General features: G+C 55.2%; 2 protein-coding genes across 2 annotated transcripts in view; one reads left to right on the top strand and one right to left on the bottom strand.

The window, feature by feature from the left end:
* Positions 1-641: 641 nt before the first annotated feature.
* On the bottom strand, positions 642-5,647 carry Nr1h2 (nuclear receptor subfamily 1, group H, member 2). The gene is made up of 9 exons (XM_013027693.1): positions 5,517-5,647; positions 4,763-4,824; positions 4,517-4,672; positions 3,995-4,285; positions 3,578-3,843; positions 3,228-3,407; positions 2,685-2,784; positions 1,221-1,429; positions 642-1,089 (listed from the first exon to the last, which is right to left on the bottom strand). Exons 2-9 carry the CDS (start codon positions 4,803-4,805, stop codon positions 943-945), a joined length of 1,392 nt encoding a protein of 463 aa, XP_012883147.1. The 5' UTR covers positions 4,806-4,824; positions 5,517-5,647; the 3' UTR covers positions 642-942.
* A 4,699-nt stretch (positions 5,648-10,346) lies between these two features.
* Napsa (napsin A aspartic peptidase) overlaps positions 10,347-14,470 on the top strand; it is a 7,899-nt gene continuing 3,775 nt past the window's right edge. Inside the window, exons 1-5 of the mRNA XM_013027591.1 lie at positions 10,347-10,589; positions 12,835-12,976; positions 13,058-13,181; positions 13,314-13,432; positions 13,801-14,000. Coding sequence (XP_012883045.1) covers positions 10,516-10,589; positions 12,835-12,976; positions 13,058-13,181; positions 13,314-13,432; positions 13,801-14,000 — 659 coding nt within the window. The 5' untranslated portion in view covers positions 10,347-10,515. The remainder of the gene's footprint in view (positions 10,590-12,834; positions 12,977-13,057; positions 13,182-13,313; positions 13,433-13,800; positions 14,001-14,470) is intronic.

Here is a 14,470-nt window from a genome sequence, read left to right as displayed (position 1 = left end):
GCCCCCTTACTTCCTTCTCCCTCCTCCGACCCTCTCCCTGCTCCCGCCCCCCTTCTGCTCCCGCCCTCTGGCTTCCTCCTCACGCTTCAGCTCCCCCCCACCCCGACCCCCGCCGGCCTCCTCGCCTTCCCGCTCCCGCACACCCTCCGCGCCCCACCGCCTCGGGTCCAGGATCCGGAGAATTCTCGGGTGTGCACTGCCCTGCAGCCTGACCCGACTAACGAGCGCACGGCCTCCCCGCCAGGGTTCTCAGCCTCAGTTTCCCCCAGGGGTACAACCGTGTGGGGCAGCCACTTGGGATAAGGTGGTCATTTCTGACTAGCATGGCTTCTAGAGTCCAGCCCCGGCTCTCCGTGCATCCCCGACCCCCACCCCTGTAGGGGAACCACCGCGGACTCTGCACCCAGGCCCCTAGGCCCTCACCTGGGAGGCCAGCCTACTGCAGGCATCCTCCTCTCCTCCCACCCAGTCCCCCCTAGTCCCCTTGCCGGCTGGCCACCTGGTGGGGGGGGGGTCCTGTCACCAGCAGCCAGCCTGCACACTCAAGACTCGGGGACTGATGTCACCCACACCCAGGGAAGCCCACTCCTCTCTGCTCAGTGCAAGGCTGAAGGGTACTCGTTTTATTTCCTCGTTTTTAGTTTTTATTAAATAAAAGGAACAGAGGGAGGGGGGCTATTGTCTCCTGGGCTGGGGGTGCCAGGAGCCCCTCTCCCTCCGTTCAAGGTGCACTGCATGGTGGGCTTGAGGTGTAAGCTGGCGGGGAGGGCAGCTGGGAAAGGTCAGAGGTTGGGAACCTGTGACCCATCACTCCTCCTGGAAGACTTGGAAGGTTGGGACCCCATGTGGGATGCATACTGAAGGTGGAGGCCTGGCCTGGGTCCTTCCACCCAGGAGGAGGAAGTGCAGGCAGGCGAGGTGGGGGCCAGGGCGGCCGGCCCCCTACTCATGGACGTCCCAGATCTCTGAGAGCAGAGGCGGCAGCTTCTTGTCCTGGAGCCGCAGGGCGAAGACCTGCTCAGAGTGGACGGAGCTGAGTGTGCGCAGGCTCACCAGCTTCATCAGCATGCGTGGGAAGCGGAGCTGGTCCTGCAGGGCGGGACCAGAGGGCAGCTGCTGGCCAGGTCCCTGGATGGACCCACCTGGCCTAGCCCTGGGTCCTACCTGGTGCCTGCTGGCTGCCCACTAGGGGGCAGTGTCTAGGCTGCCTGTGGTCATACCTGCGGCCGCTTGATGCGCGTGTAGGACAGCAGCGCCTCCACGTAGGGCTGCTGCAATTCCTCCACGCGGTGCGGCTCCTGCACGTTGGGCCGGTCTGCAGAGAAGATGTTGATGGCGATGAGCAGAGCATACTCGGCGTCGTCCAGGCCCAGGCGACGCATAGCCCGAGAGAACTCAAATATGGGGTTGATGAACTCCACCTGCAGGCCTGTTGGGGTTGAGGCCACATCAGCACCTGGCCCTGGCTTTCCCACCCAGGGCCTCCAGTGGCCCATCATCGCTGACAGGAATCCTGTCCCTCTCGTCACTGGGGCCAGTAGGTGTGCCTGGCACACAGCAAGTGTGCCATAAACCCTGCTGTTGTGGTGGAATGAGGGCAGGGGTGTGTGCCGCATCCTCCACCCACCCCACCCACCTCACTCCTGCCTGCAGTCTCATCTCTCCCACCTCTTCGAGAAGGCAGGAGCACAGCGCCAAGCAGAGGCCCCACCACTCTGGAGGTAAAACCCAGGCTCACTCAGCCATCAAACAGAAATGAGCCCCTCCTGTGTGCCCAGACCTGGGGTAACAACTGATAAAGCAAAGTCTGCGGGACTTTGGGAGACAGATGAGAAACACAGGTTTCTCCCCAGCTAGGAGACTGTGAGGAGATTTAGTGGGGGGATACCCGGAGGGATCCTAGAGCTGACTCACAATCAAGTGTATATTTCATACATGGGAGGGATGGGGAGGCGGCTTTTTCTTACTGAGAAAACCCTAAGGATAGGCTGGGTGCTAGTGGCTCATGCCTATAATCCTAGCTACTCAGGAGGCTGAGATCTAAGGATTGCTGTTCAAAGCAAGCCCAGGCAGGAAAGTCCATAAGCCTCATATCTCCAGTGAACCGCTAGAAAATTGGAAGTGGAGCTGTGGCTCAGAATGGCAGAGTGCTAATGATCAAAAAAAGCTCAGGGAAGCCAGGTGCCGGTGGCTCACGCCTATAATCCTAGTTACTCAGGAGGCTGAGATCTGAAAATCATGGTTCAAAGCCAGCCCAGGCACAAAAGTCTGTGAGACTCTTATCTCCAATAAATCACTCAGAAAACTGGAAGCGGTGCTGTGGCTCAAGTGGTAGAGTGCTCACCTTGAGCTAAAGAACTAAGGCACAGCACCCAGGCCTAGAGTTCAAGTCCCATGACCGACAAAAAAAAAAAGGAAAACCCCAAGGATGAAGATGGGCACACGCCCAGCCATGTGGCTCACTCCCAGGTCCAACTGCACTGCTGTCTGCCTGGATGGCCCTGTGCCTAGGCAGCGACACAGCTTCCCAGTGGGGGATGATGATCCAGCAGCTTGCCCTAGGACAGAATGGAGTGCTCCTAATTGCCACCCAGATGCTCTAGTGTGGCAGAGCTCCGGGCTGATGCAGCCCCACTGTGCAGCAGGCCACAGGCTGAGACGTAGAACCCCTGGCAGCCTTGCACCTGCGCGGTGGAAGTCGTCCTTGCTGTAAGTGAAGTCCTTCAGGAAGGTGATGCACTCCGTCTCGTGGTTGTAGCGCCGGGCCGTTTCCAATAGCATGATCTGGGGGGGGGGGGAGGGGGGCGTTGCAGGGCAGTCCCTTAGTGGCTGGGCTTTCCCTCTGCTCAGGATCAACCCCTGCCCCTCTGCCACACAGAACTTTGGGTGCCCCTCCCACTCCACACCAGGGGCATGTGGTTCTGTTTAGCGGCACTCGCTAGCTGCTACCTGCCATTCGCTCAAATGTGAATGTCTCTCAACAGCCTCTGGACACGTTCTCTGATGTGGGCACCTCCAGCCCAATTATTCTCTGCCTCAGCTCCGTTTCCCCTTCCCTCCCTGGCTCACAGGAGGCTCGTCCTAGCCTGTTATGATCTGGTCACTGCCTGTGGCATGTCGCACCCATAGTGGGAAGGTCTGAGCTAGCTCTGCACTCTGGCCAGGCTCTGCCCTGAACCACCTCCGCAGTTCCGTGTGCATTTGGGAGAGGGCAGCTCGGTGGTTACCTCGATGGTAGATGCCTTCAGGAGTGCGATCTGGTCCTCCCGGCCCAGCTGCAGGAAGCCAGGCACCTGCTTGGCAAAGTCTACGATCTCCTGGACTGAGATGATGGCCAGCTCCGTGAAGTGGGCAAAGCGCTGTTGGCGGGCGTCTCGGGACTGAGGGTCTGCACCCAGGGGCCAGGGCTGAGACACAGGAGACCTGGGTTACTCCTGGGACCCCTGCACTCTGGGAGAGGATCCTCACCCAGGCCCTTCCCCCTTCCTCCCCCAGCGGAGCACTTTCTCAAGAGCTGGGCCCCTCCCTGACTTTAGCCCACAGGGCAACAACCCTGAGGCTGTGGCAAGGTCAGTACCGTGACTTTGGGCTGATCAGAGAAGGAGCGTTTGTTGCACTGCAACTGGGCAGCCACCAACTGCTGGATCATTAGTTCCTGCGCTGCAGTTAACTGGACGCCCTCGCCTTCCCCGGAGCCCTGGCTACCGGCCTCGGACCCACCAGGTGAAGCCCCAGGCCCAGAGGTCGGGCAGCTGCTGCCCGATGGCTCCACCGGTGGCAGCTGCTGTTGCTGCTGCTGTTTCTGGATCTTCTTCTTCCGGATCTGTTCTTCAGAGAGGACGCCTGTGGGAGACAGTGGGCTGGGTAGAGGCCCAGGTCATCTCCGTCCCTGCCTCTAAACTCCGCCCCTGCACTCACCATCATTCCCCGCCCACCCCGTTCATCAAGCCCTGCCCCACACCATGCGGCACACAGACATCCTCCGGGTACTCACACTGCTCCCGCATCCCAGCCTCCTTGCACTTGCGCAGTCGGCACAACTGGCACTTGCGCCGCATGAAGGCATCCATCTGGCAGGTGCCGCTGCCCCGGCAGGCATAGCGCCCGGCTCCGCCGTGGACCACGCTGCGCCGGAAGAAGCCCTTACAACCTTCACAACTGAGCACGTTGTAGTGGAAGCCGGAGGCCTTGTCCCCGCACACGCGGCACAGCTCATGGCCCAGCATCTTCGGGGCTGGGCCCTTCTTCCGCTTGCGCTCGGGCTCCTCCTCTGCCTCTACAATGACTGCAATGGGTGCACAAAGCCCTGAGACAGGGCCGCAGGGACGAGGAGGAGAGCGCCCAAGGCAAGAAGCAGAGCACAGAGGGCAGGAGGAGGGAGATGGCCGGGCCAGTTAGCAGACCCCAGAGAATGAATCAAACTAGTCAGCATCAGAGAAATGAAGGAAAGCCAAAATACAGCCCCTCCATCTCCCTTCCCAGAGCCCTTTCTGGAGCCCCACACTGGTTCTCATACCCCTGTCCTTGGGCTCTGCATCACCCCCAGTGCAGGCAGAGCCAGCCCCATCAGTGCCTGGGACATCGGGGACTGGACCCTCAGGCCATGGCTCAGGACCCTCCTGCTTTATAGCTGGCGAAGAAGAGGAGGTGCTGGGCTGAGGGGGGCCATTTCCTGAGACAGAGAGGACACAAAGGAGGGAACACTGAGTTTCTCTTGTCACTGGGAGGTGCTGGAGGCCCAGTGGGGAGGAGGGCCACTCACCAGGCAGGGGCTTGTCCCGGGAACTCGTGGTGGGGGAGGACATGGTGGGGTCACGGAGCAGCCTGCAGAATACAGAGATTGAGACTCTAGGGCGGCTGGCCCAACCCCATGGGTCAGGCCAGGTCAGGCCTGTGCAGGTCCTGAGGGGGACCTGAACTACTCTTTCCCTCCTGTAAACTTTTTTTTCTTCTTCATTTTAAGTATTAAAAAAAACTCCACCCCCAACTCTAAGCCAACAGGAACCCTCTCCAAACCATTTCAACAATGCCTGGCCTCTTTTGCTCCAGGTCACCCCAGTTTTAACCCCTGGTCCTGCCCCAGGCCCTGTCCTTCAAGCCCCACCTGCTCCCCTTCCCCAAGTACTAGCCATTCTCTTTCAATCATATTGTTGTCCAGCACACCCCCCCCCGAAGTTTGCCACCTCATACCCTCACTAAGACTCCATCTCCCATCTACTGAGGAAACCCCCTACCATTCTGATCCCATCTCCCCCTGTAAGCTCCTCCCATCTTTCCTTCCGAGTCCCAGCCCACTCCTCCCAGGATCCACCTCAGTCCCACTACAGGCCTGCCCTGCACTTGTCCAACTCCATTTGCGCCCCTCAATATACATTCTGACAATCTACCCCCCTCAGGTCCCACCCCACTTCCCTTAAGGCCGGGCCTTCACCTCCCTCCAGGCCCCACCCACCTCCCTCAGACCCCACCCGCTCCAGCACCGGGCCCCGCCCATCTCCCTCAGGCCCCGCCCCCACCTCGCTCCAGGTCCCGCCCCTCTCCGAACACCAGCGGGAGGCGGGGCTCATGGCTGCGCGCCGGGGGTCTCACGGGCGGTCTTTCCTGGGATCTCCGACTCCCGGTGCCCCAGCAACAGCCAGGGGAGGCGGGAGCTGCAGAGGGAGGGAACGAGGAGACGGAGGCTGAGCGGGGCGGCGCGGACCGCGGCGGGGGCCCGGCCCGGCTCTTCCCGCGCCTCCCCGTCAGTGCACTTGCCTCGGTCCCCGGGCTCGGCTTCCCCGCAGGTCCTGATGCGCCACCGCCCCTGCGTCCCGCCAAAAGTCACTTCGGGGGTCTTGGCTCGCAGGTAGAGCGCTTGTCCAGCAGAGTACGCCGAGTCCTAGGTTCGAACCCCAACGGGGCAAAAGAAAAAAAAAAAAAAGGAGGAAAAGTAACTTCGCCACTTCTTCCGGCAACCCCGCCGAGCGTCAGTTCCGGAAGGGGGCGGGTCGTGAGACGTGACGGACTTCCGGTCCGCCGCGGCGCCGCGGACGTGGTGCGCCCGCCGGAAGTGGTGCGCCCGCCGGAAGTGGGTGCAGCCGGCGACCCTGAAGCGGCGTTGCGCTGCCCGGGCTTTAGCCTGGTGCTGAGCCGTGGGCCGGCCGTTCCCCCCCACCCCACCCCGAGACCCCTGAGGCTCGTCGGCTGTCCGTGCACTCCCCGGGGTTCGCGGCCAGAGATTTACTCAGGAAAACCTTCTCACCCTGGCGGCTTTCCCCACGGCACCGTTTTGGAAGTTGATTTCCGTCTTTGTTTTTTGTCTTTTGCATGTTAGTTTTAGGTTTTAGCCAAGTTAAATGACACGTATGGGGCACGATTTTTTTTTTTTTTGTAATCCTAGGGATTGAATACTGGCGCAGATAGGTGAAAATTTGTCGAAACCCCCCCCTTCAATAATCAGGTGTTCGTCAGCGTATGTTCATGCTTTTGATTGGTCGATTGGTCAATTTTTTTTTTCACGGTTGAAAATTGGACCCACCGGACCCTTCTCAGATTAGACAAATGCACTACCATTGAGCCCCATGCGGACTTTTTTTTCCCAAAGGTGCGTGATACTTTATGAGACTGGGCCTGGCATGGCAGCCCAAGCGGCCTGGAACTCGATCCTCCGGCTTCAGCTTTCCTGAGTGCTGGGATTACAGCTGTGGACCACCTAGCTGAGCATTCACCAAAAACCATCCGGTGTCCTTGGGTGCATAAGTAGACTACATTTCTCAGAGGAGTGTGTAGCTAGGTGCGATCACGATCACGTGACTAGGTTCCCGCCAATGAGAATGCAGCAAGAGTAACGCCCTGAGAGAGGGGTCTGTGCGGGTTACTGTGTTGTGAACTCAAGATCTGAGTTCAAATCCCCACTAAGGCTTGCCTGGGGGTGGGAGTGGTGTCGGGGGTTGAGCATTACCTATCAAGTGAGTCGTAGAGGCTGCTTGTTTAATCCTCATTAACGGGGGGGGGGGAATCACCAAGTGTCCTGGGATGCTGGTAACACATAGACAATAGTCCTTCTTTTTAATTAAAACTAAAAATAGGGGTTTGGGAGTCTTGGCTCAGTAGATTGAGCTCCAGCCAATGAGTGTCAGGCATCGAGTTTGAGTGTTGATGTCAGCCAATAAAAAGAAAAGAGAGTTAAAGTTGGCTGAAAGAAACACATGAGGAAATGTTCACCATCCCTGGTTGTAAAGGAAATGCAAATAAAGACAACCCTGAGATACCACCTTACCCCAGTCAGCCAATGACAAATCCTGGAGGGGATGCAGAGAAAGAAGAACCTTATTTCACTGCTGGTGGGAATGTACACTTACACAACCACCTTGGAAAGCAGTATGGAAGATCCTCAGAAAGCTAAATATTGACCTCCTCTATGACCCAGCCATACCACTCCTAGGCATCTACCCTGAACAACAGGAACCAGGATACAAAGACACATGCATCTCGATGTTTATTGCAGCTCTGTTTACAATAACCAGGATATATAAACAACCCAGATGCCCCATCACAGATGAATGGATCCAAAAATTGTGGTATCTATACTCAAAGGAATATTATGCAGCCACTAGAAAGGACAAAATAATGGTATTTGCAGGAAAATGGAACTAGAAGAAATCATGTTGAGTGAGGTAAGCCAAGAGCAAAGAGACAAATGGCACATGGTCTCTCTGATAAGCGGATATTAAATCCAAAAGGTAAGGTGATACAACAAAGTTAACAAGACTTGAGAAACAAAGGACCTCCACTCATCTGGTTGAATCATGACTAAATAACCCCATGCTTCTGATCACATATATGGTATATATGTGCACAACGGAGGACACAGAACTAAAGGGAATCAGGAAAAACACAACAGTGGGACCCATCAGCTGCACTGGACATTGATCAAAATGAACTAAGCAACTCAATTGCAGCAATGGGAGGGAGGGAACAAGTGGGAAAGAGGGAACAGTTGACACTATGCAAAAGGAAAGAAATGTACACATCACCCGATGTGGAAGAAATAACTGTATTGTTAAAGCTCATAGAACTCATAAATGTTATAGACCACAATAGACAATTTGCCATGTGAAAGTTAGGATGTGTTTGTGACTTTAACTAAGCATCACTATCCCACAACACTGTGAAATTTGTGAAATTATGTAATCACTTAATCACAATAAAGAATTTGCAAAAAAATTAAGTTGTTCAGTTGGAAAACATCTTTTTAAAACAAATTGTTGGGCTGGGAATGTGGCTTTGAGGTAGAGTGCTTACCTCGCAAGCATGAAACCCTAGGTTCGATTCCTCAGCATGACATACACAGAAAAAGCTGGAAGTGGTGCTGTGGCTCAAGTGGTGTCGTGCTAGCCTTGAGCAAAAGTAGCTCAGAGACAGTGCCCAAGCCCTGAGTTCAAGCCCCAGAACTGACACCAATAAATAAATAAATAAATTTTTAAAAATTTAATCACATTAAGCCAGGCGCTGGTGGCTCACTCCTGTAATCCTAGCTACTCAGGAGGCTGAGATCTGAGAATCTCGGTTCAAAGCCAGCCCAGGCAGGAAAGACCGTGAGACTCCTATCTCCAATAAACCACTAGAAAACCGGAAGTGGCGCTGTAGCTCAAGTGGTAGAGCGCTCGCCTTGAGCTGAAGAGCTGAGGGACAGTGCCCAGGCCCAGAGTTCAAGCCCCATGGCCGACCAAAAAAAAAAAAAATTTAATCACATCGTGAGGCCACCGGGGACATGGAGAACCAGAAAAGTCAGGCCCGCACCCTCTCCTCGTCGGGCTGATGGTGGAGGCGAACCATCCCTAGCGATCAGGCCGAGGGCGGCTGTGTCCTGGTCCGTGTCTCTCCCCCACCCCCCACTGCCCCACAGCCTGGTTGAGGGGAGCACCCTGGTTGATGCTTGGAGCGACCCGCGGGAGCGCGGGCCCACACCGCCCCCTGGTGTCTATCCCGGGTTGTGCAGGCAGGAGCGACCCAGTGGGTTCTAGCTGCTGGGGTGAGGGGTGGGGGTCACCGAGGGACAGGTAGGGGGTGGGGACGATGCCCAGAGCCGCCTTCATGGAGGACACCACAGGGGACAGGAAAGACCCCACTCAGAGGCCAGCAGGAAGCAGAGACCACAGGGGAAAACTTAATGACAGCTGTCGATGAATCCAAAGCCTGTGGTGGCTATCTGGGGCTCTTGATTGTCTTTAAGGACAGCTGAGGAAAAGAAAAAGGCTGACAAATCCTGTGGACCCTAGGGGTCCACTCCTGACACCACCAGACGGAAGGCAATCCCACCAACACCGACTTGACTCATTATTGACTTTGACTGTGGTTTGTTTAGATGATCTAAATTGCTTTCAACCTACAGGAAGAAAAAGGTTTTGTGCATTTACTATGGTGTACCTCCACATAGCAGAAGACAACTGTAACAAAAATACTCTGGAAGCCAGGCCCCAGACTCACTCCTGTCATCCTAGCTACTCAGGAAGCTGAGAGCTGAGGCTGCCAGTTCAAAGCCAGCCCCGGCAGGAAAACCTGTAAGACTCTTAACTCCAATGAACCAGCAGAAAAGCCAAAATTGGAGCTGTTGCAAGTGGAGCCTTGAGAGGAAAAGGTGAGTGAGAGTGTGAGGTTCTGAGATCAACTGTCACACACACACCCAGCCCTCTACCCCCCCCCACACACACAGTCCGAGACATGGCTGGGCCTCATAGCAAGATCTTGTCTGAAAACAACAACACAAAACCCAGAAAGCAAAACCATCAAGCAACAACAGGAAATCTCGGGGGGTCCTAAGACCGGCAGACATGCCAACATGCAAGGCCAGGTGTCTAGTGTGGTTATTTCCTTTCCTCTCCAGACTTACACAAACCCCAGCTTGCCTGCCTGCCTTCCTCTTTTTCTTTCTTTCTTCTGTTCTTGTGGTTGAACTCAAATCCTCGGGCTAGCTAGGAAAAGAATCTACCCCTAAGCCCCCTCTACAGTCCCTTTGCTTTTAGGGTGGGTTTTTGTTTTGTTTGGGTCATTTGTTTGTTTTCCAGATAGGCTCTCTCCCTGATCTGCCCAGACTGGCCTCAAACAGTAATCCTCTTGCCTCTGCCTCCCAAGTAGCTCACATGAGTCTGGTACCACTCCACCTGGCCAGCCTCTGCCTTTGAAGAGGCCCAAGAAAACACTTGTGGTTAATGAGTCTCAGAAAACTGAAGTGAAACTTCAAATTAAAAGTGGCAGAGCCTCCTTTTGTAGAGGTTCAAAGAAGGTGGGGGGCTGGGGGTGCAGAGAGGGTTGAAGAGGTCCCAGCCCTGCCTCTCTAAGGGAAGTGACCCTCCAGGACATGGGGGAACGGCTTCTGGCTGTCCATTAAAAGTGCTCAGCGCAAATCTGTAAACACCATTCTCTCAGAGGCTCTGGTCATCTCTGAAACCTGCTGGTGGGGTGCAAAGAGAGCAGAGCCTCGGGGTAAAGAAGGGAAGCCACAGGCACACAAGGGCCACTCCCAGACCCCCAGAGATGTCACCATTGCTGCTGCTGTCACCACTCCTGCTGCTGCTGAACTTGGATCCCACACAGGCCTCGCTGATCCGGTATGGTGACCCCTACCCCCAACATAACAGATCCTAAGACCCTTTCCCCCATAGTAGGTTGGGAAAGGTAGTGCCTACCTGTAATCCCAGAGACTGGATTACAGGCAACTTTGAACTGGAGGCAGCAAGATCTTGAGTTCAAGCCTAACTAGGGTAAAGTTAGCAAGAACCTGTATCAAAAAAATTAGGTGGGGGGGGGGAGTAAAACCATCTGGACACAGTGGCTCAGACCTGTCATTCTAGCTACTTGGGAGGCTGAAGTCAGGAAAATCACAAATGGAGGCAAGCTAGCTAGATCCCGTCTTAACTAATCAACTGGGTGCAGTGATGCCTATCATCCCAGCTAAGATGAGGAGTGTTAACATGACTTTGCCCACACTTACGTGGGCAAACATCAAAGATCCTACTTTTTAAAGTGACAGTAAATGGCAATACCAATGGCTCAAGCCTATAATCCTAGCTACTCAGGAGGATGAGATATGAGGATCACAGGTTGAAGCCAGCCAGGGCAGGAAAGTCTGTGAGATGCTTATCTCCAATTGACCACCAGAAAACCAAGGGGTAGAATGGCTCCAAGGGGTAGAGTACTAACCTTGAGCACAAAATCTCAAGCACAGTGCCCAGGCCCTGAGTTCAAACCCAATGACCACCAACAACAAAAAGACAGTAAAAAGGACTGAGGGCCATGTTCAATTGGTAAAGCACCTGCCTGGCATGCTGGAGACCCTGTTTCAATCCTCATAACCACAGTAGGCAAAGAAAAAGTTTTGAGAACCCCCCCCTTGCTCTGGTGCCTACCCCAATCTCTCCCCTCCTCTTCCTCATTTCTCAGCTCTTGAATGGAAGGGGGGAGCTTACTGGGAAACTAGTAAATGTGTCCACATTTCATTTCTGGCCTCTCCAGATGACATCCTGGTTTGGGGAAGGGTGCCAAGCCTGCAGGGCAGGTACAAAATTCTCCTGGCATGAGATGTTTGCTAATCAACCTTTTGAACCCAATCCACTGTGGCCATTTCCTCAACAAAGGGAAGAACAGAGTGTTTCAGAATGTCTGAGGCTGGCACTTAGCAGCCCCTCAACCCAGGAGCTGTTCTCATCCCACACCTGCCCACTAGGAAGCTCAAAGGTTTGAGTTTGTACAGCTCTCTGGACCAGGGTTGGCAAACACTCAGCTCAAAGGTCCAGTCCAGCCCAACCTCCATTTGCATGTGCCTGCCCCTTCATCTGAATACACCTGCCTTCATTTGCATAGGCCTGCCCTTTCATTTGCATGCATCCCCTAGTGGCTTGCTGCTCAGGGGACAGTTAACTTATCACCAATGTGGAATCTTCACAAGGAATTTGGTACAACATCCTCTGTTTCAGGTTCAGGTGGTTTTACTTACTGTGCCAATACTGGGACTTGAACTCAGGGCTTGAGCACTGATCCTCAGCTGGTGTTATTCTACCACCTGAGCCACACCAGAATTTGTTTTCACACACATACATATATGTAGATGCTGTTCTTGTTTGGAGACTTGGGCCTAGGCACTGTCCAGGAGCTCTTCAGCTCAAGGTTGAGCACTCTACCACTTGAGCCACAGTACCACTTCCAGCTTTTTCTGTGTATGTGGTACTGAGGAATTGAACCCAGGGCTTCATGCTTGCTAGACAAGCACTCTACCACTAAACCCATTCCCAGCCTTGGTATGTCTTTTATTTATAGGTGTGGAGGGGTGGTGTGTAGAGAAGTTAAAAACTTTCACATCTCACTTGATAGTATTTTTCTCTTGGAAAAACTTGCTTCCTTTCCGAGTTATCGACAGACACATTTTCCTGGCTCCCAGAGATCCTATGATTTCAGAATCTTGATGTGGAGTCCTTGGGTGTCCAATGGGAGCGGTGCCACACCCACTGCTTTCCAAGTGGAGGGGAAAGGAGACCCACCATGCGAAGCAAAGCCTAGAAGGTTCTTCAGCCTAGAGCTGTCATCAGGGCTGGACTAGGGAGCACCCGGATTCCTTGGGAATAGCTTAGGGGGGATGAATCTGGTATGGGGGGTTGCTCCTCTGAATCTTGGGGGATTCCTGTCTTCGGTATTAATTAAACATAGATGGACATTAAATGGAAGGTTGTTACAGCAGCCTTCTGGGCAATGTCAGCCAAGGTGGGGGGGGGGCTGCTACCTTGCCTGGCTGGGCCATCTTCTGCCGAGGGTCCCCAGGAAGGGTAGGCTCCTCGCTCTCAACTTGCTCTTTCCTTCCAGGGTCCCTCTTCACAGAATGCCCCCTGGACCCAGGACCCTGAACCCACCCAGAGCCTGGGGCCGGGCAGCGGCGGCCCTGGGACTGGGGGGCCCAGCCCCTAGGGACAAGCCCACCTTGGTGTCTCTCTCCAACTACATGAACGTGAGCCGCAGCGCCGCAGCCCCTGACCCCCAGGCCCGCAGGTCACACTTGCCCTTCACCCCGCATCCTCTTGTGCCACAGGCCCAGTACTTCGGGGAGATCGGGCTGGGGACGCCCCCACAAAACTTCTCTGTGGTCTTCGACACCGGCTCCTCGAACTTCTGGGTCCCGTCCAGGACCTGCTCTTTCTTCAGCCTGCCCTGCTGTGAGCCAGGGGCGCAGGCCGGATGGGGGGGGGGACGGAGCGGGTACCAGCCTGAGCTCACCGATGACCTCTCAGGAGGCCTGGGGGTGGGGAGGTTCCAGTCCCCGGTCACACCCCCGTGATCTGATTTAGGGTTCCACCGCCGATTCGATGCCAAAGCCTCCAGCTCCTTCCGGCCCAATGGGACCAAGTTTGCCATTCAGTATGGGACGGGGCGGCTGGACGGGATCCTGAGTGAGGACAAGCTGACTGTGCGTCCCTCCAGCCCCTAAACCCTTTAAAGTCTGGGAGCCTCTGGTGCAGGGGGCGGGGCCGCTTTGAAAGGGGCGGGGCTTCACCTTGATGGGCAGGGCCACCTGTAGCACAGGGGGCTGTCAAGGGTGGAGCTTCAGGGGCGGGGCCACTTGAGTGCTGGGCGTGGCCAACAAGAAGGCGGGCTTCCTTGATAGGGGGCGTGGCTTCTCTGGCAGCCAGACATTTTCCTAGGCAGGTGAGGCCTGTGGCAGAGGCCTCCAAACCTCTTTCTTTTGCGCCTTAATTCGGGGCTTCTCAGGAAAATGTGAGAATCGTTCTCTCAGCAGCCACTGTGGGTTTTTCCCCCACTTCTGCATTCACCTAGATTGGGGGGATCGCAGGAGCATCGGTGACTTTTGGAGAGGCTCTGTGGCAACCCAGTATGGTCTTCACTTTGGGCCACTTTGATGGGATTCTGGGCCTCGGTTTCCCCAGTCTGGCGGTTGGAGGAGTTCAACCCCCACTGGACGCTCTGGTGAAGCAAGGGCTCCTGAAGAAGCCAGTCTTCTCCTTTTACCTCAACAGGTACTGGGGCAGGGCTGGGGTGTCCTCTACAGTGGGCCCCAGGAAGGAAGAGCTGTCCCCTACTGGAAATCTTACCCAGTGCAGGAAGCCCCATCTCCAGTCAGGAAACAACACACAGGAAGTTTCCATATCCATTCAAGAAACCACTTACCCGAGATAAATACACCTGACCTCCCTTAGAAGGTCCCCAGGGCTGCCAACTCAGGACATACTAAAGGAAGTCACTACGGTTCAAAGTCAGACAGGAAAACACACAGTCAAGTCCTCCTCTTAGAACTCCTCTCTTGAGGGGCTGGGTAGGTGGCTCAGTGGTAAAGTGCTTGCCTTGCATGCCTGAGGCCCTGGGTTCGATTCCTCAGCACCACATAATAAAAAAAAAAAAAGCAGGGGGGCTGGGAAGGTGGCTCAGTGGTAGAGCGCTTGCCTTGCATGCTCGAGGCCCTGGGTTTGATTCCTCAGCACCACATAAG

The sequence above is a fragment of the Dipodomys ordii genome, unplaced genomic scaffold, assembly GCF_000151885.1.
Source record: "Dipodomys ordii isolate 6190 unplaced genomic scaffold, Dord_2.0 Scaffold105, whole genome shotgun sequence".
NCBI lineage: Eukaryota > Metazoa > Chordata > Mammalia > Rodentia > Heteromyidae > Dipodomys > Dipodomys ordii.
This window is presented reverse-complemented; position numbering and strand designations above follow the sequence as displayed.